Genomic DNA, 10,000 nt, shown 5'->3' with positions numbered 1-10,000 from the left:
CACGTCGCGTTATCTGTATATACTGTATTCAGTCATTTCTCACTGGTTATACATTCACCGATCCAAATTAAGCGCCGGTTACTTTCTTTTTGTTTTTAATGTATATGTGTTATATGTGTTGTTCTATGTATATGTGTTGTTCTATGTATATGTGTTGTTGTATGTATATGTGTTGTTGTATGTATATGTGTTGTTGTATGTATATGTGTTGTTGTATGTATATGTGTTGTTGTATGTATATGTGTTGTTCTATGTATATGTGTTGTTCTATGTATATGTGTTGTTCTATGTATATGTGTTGTTCTATGTATATGTGTTGTTCTATGTATATGTGTTGTTCTATGTATATGTGTTGTTGTATGTATATGTGTTGTTGTATGTATATGTGTTGTTGTATGTATATGTGTTGTTGTATGTATATGTGTTGTTGTATGTATATGTGGTGTTCTATGTATATGTGTTGTTCTATGTATATGTGTTGTTCTATGTATATGTGTTGTTCTATGTATATGTGTTGTTCTATGTATATGTGTTGTTCTATGTATATGTGTTGTTCTATGTATATGTGTTGTTCTATGTATATGTGTTGTTCTATGTATATGTGTTGTTCTATGTATATGTGTTGTTCTATGTATATGTGTTGTTCTATGTATATGTGTTGTTCTATGTATATGTGTTGTTCTATGTATATGTGGTGTTGTATGTATATGTGGTGTTTTATGTATATGTGGTGTTGTATGTATATGTGGTATTGTATGTATATGTGGTGTTGTATGTATATGTGGTGTTGTATGTATATGTGGTGTTGTATGTATATGTGGTGTTGTATGTATATGTGAATACATATAGTGATGTATTGGGGCAAACAGCGCTTCCCACTGGGATTTAAACCCATTCCCACATCAAAGGCAAAGTGCCCCATTATGTCACGGAAAGCTCCAGAGAGACGTCTTCATCTTTGGGGTGAGAAGGGGGATGTTGGTGGCACTGACTGAGCCACCTGTGCTGAAGCAGGGATAGCCTGAAAACCTGACCTGTTGTTGGCCCTTGAGGACTGGAGTTGGCCGCCCCTGTTATAGAGGATGAGCAAAGCGCTTTGGAGATAATTTTTTGGTGTAAAGTTTGCATTTCTGCGACCAAAGCGCAAGAGGCAGAGAATCGTATTCAAATAAATCCCCAAAAAGTGTGTACATAAAAAGCAGTGGTACCCCGGGTGTGTAAGCAAGCAGTGTGGCCATACTCCATACTCCCTAATACTGCACCTCTTCCACCACTAGGTCTCCCAGTCCATCAATCGGTCATATGGTGCTTAAGCTGCATCACGACTTCCCCCTCCCCCTTCCCCCCCAAACAGGTCAGTTCTTCAGGATATTCCTGCTTCAGCAAAGGTGGTTCAATCAGACCCTGCTTCAGTACAGGTGGCTCCATCTTTGACGGAGCCTCTGATTGAGCCACCTGTGCTGAAGCTGGGATATCCTGAAAACCTGACCTGTTTGGGGGGGGAGGAGGGGGGGGAGGACAAAAGTTGGCTGCCCCTGGCCTTCAGCATGAGGGGGGGGGAAAGGCCCCTCCGGTGAGTGAGGTGAAAGCCGGGGCTTTTTTTTTTTTTAACCCTTTGCTCCCCGAGGTTCCTGCATTGCAGCGGTTAACGTGGCGCCCTCCTGTGGCTGGGATGTGCCTGGGGCAAAGAGCTCTGGCACGGAGTGAGGGGAGAGGGGTGTACGAGTGCTCTAAGTGGGGAAGGTTTATGGGGCAACCGGGGAGCAAATCTACCCTGTATAAAGTACCCACTAATCTGGGCATTCCCTCTGTATAACACCTGGGATTGGTATAACTCTGTATAAAGCAGCCGCAGATCTGGGCATTCCCTCCGTATAACACCAGGGAGTGGTATATCTCTCTGTATAAATGGTATACTTTGTGTGATGGAAACGAGTCCTAGTACAGAGGGCGCTGTTACCCTGGGGAGGGGGGTGAGTGTACGCAGGGAGGGTAAGGGCGACACTGTGTCCTCTCTGCCCGGGGCGGCTTTGTGTGTGGGGTTTTATTTGGGGTACAGGCTGAATAGGGCTGTTTGTGGGATTCTTTCCAGGCTGGAAGTGGTTCCAGGGCAGTGGGAGGGGGGGGGGGAGTTATTACTGCCGTGCATGTGTGTGTTGTGTTACTGCCGTGTGTGTGTTGTGTTACTGCTGTGCATGTGTGTGTTGTGTTACTGCTGTGCAGGGGTGTGTATTAATAGTGATCTTTCTCACAGGATGGAGCTGCGAGCTTTTTGTGTCATTGTGTTGGTTGCACTTTTATCTCTGAGCTCTCAGGCTGCAAAAAACAGGAAAGGTGAGTAAGGACCCCCCCCCCATTCGTTTCCCCCCCCCCCATTCCTTTCTCACCCCCCCCCATTCCTTTCTCCCCCCCCCCCATTCCTTTCTCCCCCCCCCCCATTCCTTTCTCACCCCCCCCCATTCCTTTCTCCCCCCCCATTCCTTTCTCACCCCCCATTCCTTTCTCACCCCCATTCCTTTCTCCCCCCCCCATTCTTTTCTCCCCCCCCATTCCTTTCTCCCCCCCCATTCCTTTCTCCCCCCCATTCCTTTCTCCCCCCCATTCCTTTCTCCCCCCCCATTCCTTTCTCCCCCCCCATTCCTTTCTCCCCCCCCCCCATTCCTTTCTCCCCCCCCATTCCTTTCTCCCCCCCCCATTCCTTTCTCCCCCCCCATTCCTTTCTCCCCCCCCCATTCCTTTCTCCCCCCCCCATTCCTTTCTCCCCCCCCATTCCTTTCTCCCCCCCCATTCCTTTCTCCCCCCCATTCCTTTCTCCCCCCCATTCCTTTCTCCCCCCCATTCCTTTCTCCCCCCCCCATTCCTTTCCCCCCCCCATTCCTTTCTCCCCCCCATTCCTTTCTCCCCCCTATTCCTTTCTCCCCCTCTCTCCCTCCCCCTCTCTCCCACCCCATTCCTCTCTCCCACCCCATTCCTCTCTCCCTCCCCATTCCTCTCTCCCTCCCCCATTCCTCTCTCCCTCCCCCATTCCTCTCTCCCTCCCCCATTCCTCTCTCCCTCCCCATCCTCTCTCCTCCCCCATTCCTCTACTCTCCCTCCCCATTCCTCTCCCTCCCCCATTCTTCTCTCCCTCCCCATTCCTCTCCCCCCCATTTCTCTCCCCCTCCTCACCCCCTCTCCTTTCTCCCCCCCTCTCCTTTCTCCCCCCCCTCTCCTTTCTCCCCCTCTCTCCCTCCCCCTCTCCTTTCTCCCCCCCTCTCCCTCCCCCTCTCCTTTCTCCCCCCCTCTTCCCCTCTCCTTTCCCCCCCTCTCGTTTCTCCCTCTCACCCCTCTCCTTTCTCTCTCTCACCCTCCCATCTCTGATCCCTTTCGCACCTTCCTTTGATTCTTCCCTCCCCTCAACCCCCCTTCTGATTGTACTCTCCCCTCAACCACCTCTACCCCCTTCTAATTCTTCCCCCCAAGTTCCTCTGATTCTCTCCCCCCGCCATCTGATTCTCTCCCCCCTCCCTCCCTCTGATTCTCTCCCCCCTCCCTCCCTCTGATTCTCTCCCCCCTCCCTCCCTCTGATTCTCTCCCCCCTCCCTCCCTCTGATTCTCTCCCCCCTCCATCTGATTCTTTTCCCCCTCCCTCCCTCTGATTCTCCCCCCTCCCTCCCTCTGATTCTCCCCCCCTCCCTCCCTCTGATTCTCCCCCCCTCCCTCCCTCTGATTCTCTCCCCCTCCCTCCCTCTGATTCTCTCCCCCTCCCTCCCTCTGATTCTCTCCCCCCTCCCTCCCTCTGATTCTCTCCCCCCTCCATCTGATTCTTTTCCCCCTCCCTCCCTCTGATTCTCCCCCCTCCCTCCCTCTGATTCTCCCCCCTCCCTCCCTCTGATTCTCCCCCCCTCCCTCCCTCTGATTCTCCCCCCCTCCCTCCCTCTGATTCTCTCCCCCTCCCTCCCTCTGATTCTCTCCCCCTCCCTCCCTCTGATTCTCTCCCCCTCCCTCCTCTGATTCTCTCCCCCCTCCATCTGATTCTTTTCCCCCTCCCTCCCTCTGATTCTCCCCCCCCCCTCCCTCTGATTCTCCCCCCCCTCCCTCTGATTCTCCCCCCCCTCCCTCTGATTCTCCCCCCCCTCCCTCTGATTCTCCCCCCCCTCCCTCTGATTCTCCCCCCCCCCTCCCTCCCTGATTCTCCCCCCCTCCCTCCCTGATTCTCCCCCCCCTCCCTCCCTGATTCTCCCCCCCCTCCCTCCCTGATTCTCCCCCCCCTCCCTCCCTGATTCTCCCCCCCTCCCTCCCTGATTCTCCCCCCCCCTCCCTCCCTGATTCTCCCCCCCTCCCTCCCTGATTCTCCCTCCCTCCCTCCCTGATTCTCCCTCCCCCTCCCTCCCTCTGATTCTCCCCCCCTCCCTCCCTCTGATTCTCCCCCCCTCCCTCCCTCTGATTCTCCCCCCCTCCCTCCCTCTGATTCTCCTCCTCCTCTGATTCTCCCCCCCCCTCCCTCCCTGATTCTCCCCCCCCTCCCTCCCTGATTCTCCCCCCCTCCCTCCCTGATTCTCCCCCCCTCCCTCCCTGATTCTCCCTCCCCCTCCCTCCCTCTGATTCTCCCCCCCCTCCCTCCCTCTGATTCTCCCCCCCCTCCCTCCCTCTGATTCTCCCCCCCTCCCTCCCTCTGATTCTCCCCCCCCTCCCTCCCTCTGATTCTCCCCCCCCTCCCTCCCTCTGATTCTCCCCCTCTCTCCCTCCCCCTCTCCTTTCTCCCCCTCTTCCCCCTCTGCTTTCTCCCCCACCCCTTACCCCCCCTCTCGTTTCTCCCTCTCACCCCTCTCCTTTCTCTCTCTCACCCTCCCATCACTGATCCTTTCGCACCTTCCTTTGATTCTTCCCTCCCCTCAACCCCCCTTCTGATTGTACTCTCCCCTCAACCACCTCTACCCCCTTCTAATTCTTCCCCCCACCTTCCTCTGATTCTCTCCCCCCGCCATCTGATTCTCTCCCCCCTCCCTCCCTCTGATTCTCTCCCCCCTCCCTCCCTCTGATTCTCTCCCCCCCCCTCCCTCTGATTCTCTCCCCCCTCCATCTGATTCTTTTCCCCCTCCCACTGATTCTCCCCCCTCCTCCCTCTGATTCTCTCCCCCTCCCTCCCTCTGATTCTCTCCCCCCTCCATCTGATTCTTTTCCCCCTCCCTCCCACTGATTCTCCCCCTTCCCTCCCTCTGATTCTCTCCCCTCCCTCCCTCTGATTCTCTCCCCCTCCCTCCCTCTGATTCTCTCCCCCTCCCTCCCTCTGATTCTCTCCCCCCTCCATCTGATTCTTTCCCCCTCCCTCCCTCTGATTCTCCCCCCCCTCCCTCTGATTCTCCCCCCCCCCTCCCTCTGATTCTCCCCCCCCTCCCTCCCTGATTCTCCCCCCCCTCCCTCCCTGATTCTCCCCCCCCTCCCTCCCTGATTCTCCCCCCCCTCCCTCCCTGATTCTCCCCCCCCTCCCTCCCTGATTCTCCCCCCCCTCCCTCCCTGATTCTCCCCCCCCTCCCTGATTCTCCCCCCCCTCCCTCCCTGATTCTCCCCCCCCTCCCTCCCTGATTCTCCCCCCCCCTCCCTCCCTGATTCTCCCCCCCCTCCCTCCCTGATTCTCCCCCCCCTCCCTCCCTGATTCTCCCCCCCCCTCCCTCCCTGATTCTCCCCCCCCTCCCTCCCTGATTCTCCCCCCCCTCCCTCCCTGATTCTCCCCCCCCCTCCCTCCCTCTGATTCCCCCCCCCTCCCTCCCTCTGATTCCCCCCCTCCCTCCCTCTGATTCTCCCCCCCCTCCCTCCCTCTGATTCTCCCCCCCCTCCCTCCCTCTGATTCTCCCCCCCTCCCTCCCTCTGATTCTCCCCCCTCCCTCCCTCTGATTCTCCCCCCCTCCCTCCCTCTGATTCTCCCTCCCTCCCTCCCTCTGATTCTCCCTCCCTCTGATTCTCCCCCCCTCCCTCCCTCTGATTCTCCCCCCCTCCCTCCCTCTGATTCTCCCCCCCTCCCTCCCTCTGATTCTCCCCCCCTCCCTCCCTCTGATTCTCCCCCCCCTCCCTCCCTCTGATTCTCCCCCCCCTCCCTCCCTCTGATTCTCCCCCATTCCTCTCCCTCCCCCATTCTTCTCTCCCTCCCCATTCCTCTCCCCCCCATTTCTCTCCCCCTCCTCACCCCCTCTCCTTTCTCCCCCCCTCTCCTTTCTCCCCCCCCTCTCCTTTCTCCCCCTCTCTCCCTCCCCCTCTCCTTTCTCCCCCCCTCTCCCTCCCCTCTCCTTTCTCCCCCCCTCTTCCCCCTCTCCTTTCCCCCCCTCTCGTTTCTCCCTCTCACCCCTCTCCTTTCTCTCTCTCACCCTCCCATCTCTGATCCCTTTCGCACCTTCCTTTGATTCTTCCCTCCCCTCAACCCCCCTTCTGATTGTACTCTCCCCTCAACCACCTCTACCCCCTTCTAATTCTTCCCCCAAGTTCCTCTGATTCTCTCCCCCCGCCATCTGATTCTCTCCCCCCTCCCTCCCTCTGATTCTCTCCCCCCTCCCTCCCTCTGATTCTCTCCCCCCTCCCTCCCTCTGATTCTCTCCCCCCTCCCTCCCTCTGATTCTCTCCCCCCTCCATCTGATTCTTTTCCCCCTCCCTCCCTCTGATTCTCCCCCCTCCCTCCCTCTGATTCTCCCCCCCTCCCTCCCTCTGATTCTCCCCCCCTCCCTCCCTCTGATTCTCTCCCCCTCCCTCCCTCTGATTCTCTCCCCCTCCCTCCCTCTGATTCTCTCCCCCCTCCCTCCCTCTGATTCTCTCCCCCTCCATCTGATTCTTTTCCCCCTCCCTCCCTCTGATTCTCCCCCCTCCCTCCCTCTGATTCTCCCCCCTCCCTCCCTCTGATTCTCCCCCCCTCCCTCCCTCTGATTCTCCCCCCCTCCCTCCCTCTGATTCTCTCCCCCTCCTCCCTCTGATTCTCTCCCCCTCCCTCCCTCTGATTCTCTCCCCCTCCCTCCCTCTGATTCTCTCCCCCCTCCATCTGATTCTTTTCCCCCTCCCTCCCTCTGATTCTCCCCCCCCCTCCCTCTGATTCTCCCCCCCCTCCCTCTGATTCTCCCCCCCCTCCCTCTGATTCTCCCCCCCCTCCCTCTGATTCTCCCCCCCCTCCCTCTGATTCTCCCCCCCCCCTCCCTCCCTGATTCTCCCCCCTCCTCCCTGATCTCATCCCCCCCCCTCCTCCCTGATTCTCCCCCCCCTCCCTCCCTGATTCTCCCCCCCCTCCCTCCCTGATTCTCCCCCCCCTCCCTCCCTGATTCTCCCCCCCCTCCCTCCCTGATTCTCCCCCCCTCCCTCCCTGATTCTCCCTCCCTCCCTCCCTGATTCTCCCTCCCCCTCCCTCCCTCTGATTCTCCCCCCCTCCCTCCCTCTGATTCTCCCCCCCTCCCTCCCTCTGATTCTCCCCCCCTCCCTCCCTCTGATTCTCCCTCCTCCCTCTGATTCTCCCCCCCCCTCCCTCCCTGATTCTCCCCCCCTCCCTCCCTGATTCTCCCCCCCTCCCTCCCTGATTCTCCCCCCCTCCCTCCCTGATTCTCCCTCCCCCTCCCTCCCTCTGATTCTCCCTCCCCCTCCCTCCCTCTGATTCTCCCCCCCCTCCCTCCCTCTGATTCTCCCCCCCTCCCTCCCTCTGATTCTCCCCCCCCTCCTCCCTCTGATTCTCCCCCCCCTCCCTCCCTCTGATTCTCCCCCCCCTCCCTCCCTCTGATTCTCCCCCTCTCTCCCTCCCCCTCTCCTTTCTCCCCCCTCTTCCCCCTCTGCTTTCTCCCCACCCCTTACCCCCCCTCTCGTTTCTCCCTCTCACCCCTCTCCTTTCTCTCTCTCACCCTCCCATCACTGATCCCTTTCGCACCTTCCTTTGATTCTTCCCTCCCCTCAACCCCCCTTCTGATTGTACTCTCCCCTCAACCACCTCTACCCCCTTCTAATTCTTCCCCCCACCTTCCTCTGATTCTCTCCCCCGCCATCTGATTCTCTCCCCCTCCCTCCCTCTGATTCTCTCCCCCCTCCCTCCCTCTGATTCTCTCCCCCCCCTCCCTCTGATTCTCTCCCCCCTCCATCTGATTCTTTTCCCCCTCCCACTGATTCTCCCCCCTCCCTCCCTCTGATTCTCTCCCCCTCCCTCCCTCTGATTCTCTCCCCCCTCCATCTGATTCTTTTCCCCCTCCCTCCCACTGATTCTCCCCCTTCCCTCCCTCTGATTCTCTCCCCTCCCTCCCTCTGATTCTCTCCCCCTCCCTCCCTCTGATTCTCTCCCCCTCCCTCCCTCTGATTCTCTCCCCCCTCCATCTGATTCTTTTCCCCCTCCCTCCCTCTGATTCTCCCCCCCCTCCCTCTGATTCTCCCCCCCCCCTCCCTCTGATTCTCCCCCCCCTCCCTCCCTGATTCTCCCCCCCCTCCCTCCCTGATTCTCCCCCCCCTCCCTCCCTGATTCTCCCCCCCCTCCCTCCCTGATTCTCCCCCCCCTCCCTCCCTGATTCTCCCCCCCCTCCCTGATTCTCCCCCCCCTCCCTCCCTGATTCTCCCCCCCCCTCCCTCCCTGATTCTCCCCCCCCTCCCTCCCTGATTCTCCCCCCCCTCCCTCCCTGATTCTCCCCCCCCTCCCTCCCTGATTCTCCCCCCCTCCCTCCCTGATTCTCCCCCCCCTCCCTCCCTGATTCTCCCCCCCCCCTCCCTCCCTGATTCTCCCCCCCCCTCCCTCCCTCTGATTCCCCCCCCCCTCCCTCCCTCTGATTCCCCCCCTCCCTCCCTCTGATTCTCCCCCCCCTCCCTCCCTCTGATTCTCCCCCCCCTCCCTCCCTCTGATTCTCCCCCCCTCCCTCCCTCTGATTCTCCCCCCCTCCCTCCCTCTGATTCTCCCCCCTCCCTCCCTCTGATTCTCCCCCCCTCCCTCCCTCTGATTCTCCCTCCCTCCCTCCCTCTGATTCTCCCTCCCTCTGATTCTCCCCCCCTCCCTCCTCTGATTCTCCCCCCCTCCCTCCCTCTGATTCTCCCCCCCTCCCTCCCTCTGATTCTCCCCCCCTCCCTCCCTCTGATTCTCCCCCCCCTCCCTCCCTCTGATTCTCCCCCCCCTCCCTCCCTCTGATTCTCCCCCCCCTCCCTCCCTCTGATTCTCCCCCCCCTCCCTCCCTCTGATTCTCCCCCCCTCCCTCCCTCTGATTCTCCCCCCCTCCCTCTGATTCTCCCCCCCCCTCCCTCCCTCTGATTCTCCCCCCCCCTCCCTCCCTCTGATTCTCCCCCCCCTCCCTCTGATTCTCCCCCCCCCCTCCCTCTGATTCTCCCCCCCCCCCTCCCTCTGATTCTCCCCCCCTCCCTCTGATTCTCCCCCCCCCCCTCTGATTCTCCCCCCCCCTCCCTATGATTCTCCCCCCCCTCCCTCTGATTCTTCCACCCCCTCCCTCTGATTCTTCCCCCTCCTCTACCCCTGCCCATCCCCTCACCCTTCATGATTTATCTCCCCCTCTAATTTTCACCCACCTCTCCTATTCTCAGCCTGTCCCCTGCCCTCCACCCTGATTCCTCCAACCCCCCCCCGTCTCAGATTCCTTTCCCGTCCCCTCAAATCTCACATCTCTGCTCCCTTTCTCCCCCCCCCCCCCCACACATTCTTCTGTCACCTTCCTCAATTACCCTTTTTCTGCTCCCCCCCACCCCCCATCTCTGCCCTTCTCACGTCCTTGTTTCCTCCTCCCCCAAACAGAAAAGGGTAAGAAGGGGCCTCTGACTGCACGGAGTGGAAGTGGGGTCCCTGTACCCCTAACAGTAAAGACTGCGGCGTGGGATCTCGGGAGGGAACCTGCAATGAGGAGACCCGGAAACTGAAATGCAAAATCCCCTGCAACTGGAAGAAAGAGTTTGGGGGTGAGGACGCAGCTTACACGCACCTTACACGCACCTTACACGCACCTTACACGCCTGCCCACTGGACACGTGTCCATATGCATACTACATGCTCTTCTTGTGTGCAGACAATATACACATT

At 58.8% G+C, this 10,000-nt stretch overlaps 1 protein-coding gene across 1 annotated transcript in view; it reads left to right on the top strand.

The window, feature by feature from the left end:
- MDK (midkine) overlaps positions 1-10,000 on the top strand; it is a 15,856-nt gene that overhangs the window by 1,656 nt on the left and 4,200 nt on the right. Inside the window, 2 exon segments of the mRNA XM_075566689.1 lie at positions 2,255-2,338; positions 9,719-9,879. Of these exon segments, the coding sequence (XP_075422804.1) occupies positions 2,255-2,338; positions 9,719-9,879 (245 nt within the window).

This window comes from Ascaphus truei, chromosome 12, assembly GCF_040206685.1.
Source record: "Ascaphus truei isolate aAscTru1 chromosome 12, aAscTru1.hap1, whole genome shotgun sequence".
NCBI lineage: Eukaryota > Metazoa > Chordata > Amphibia > Anura > Ascaphidae > Ascaphus > Ascaphus truei.
The sequence above is the reverse complement of the archived record's forward strand: the minus strand, read 5'-3'. Positions and strand labels throughout refer to the sequence as shown.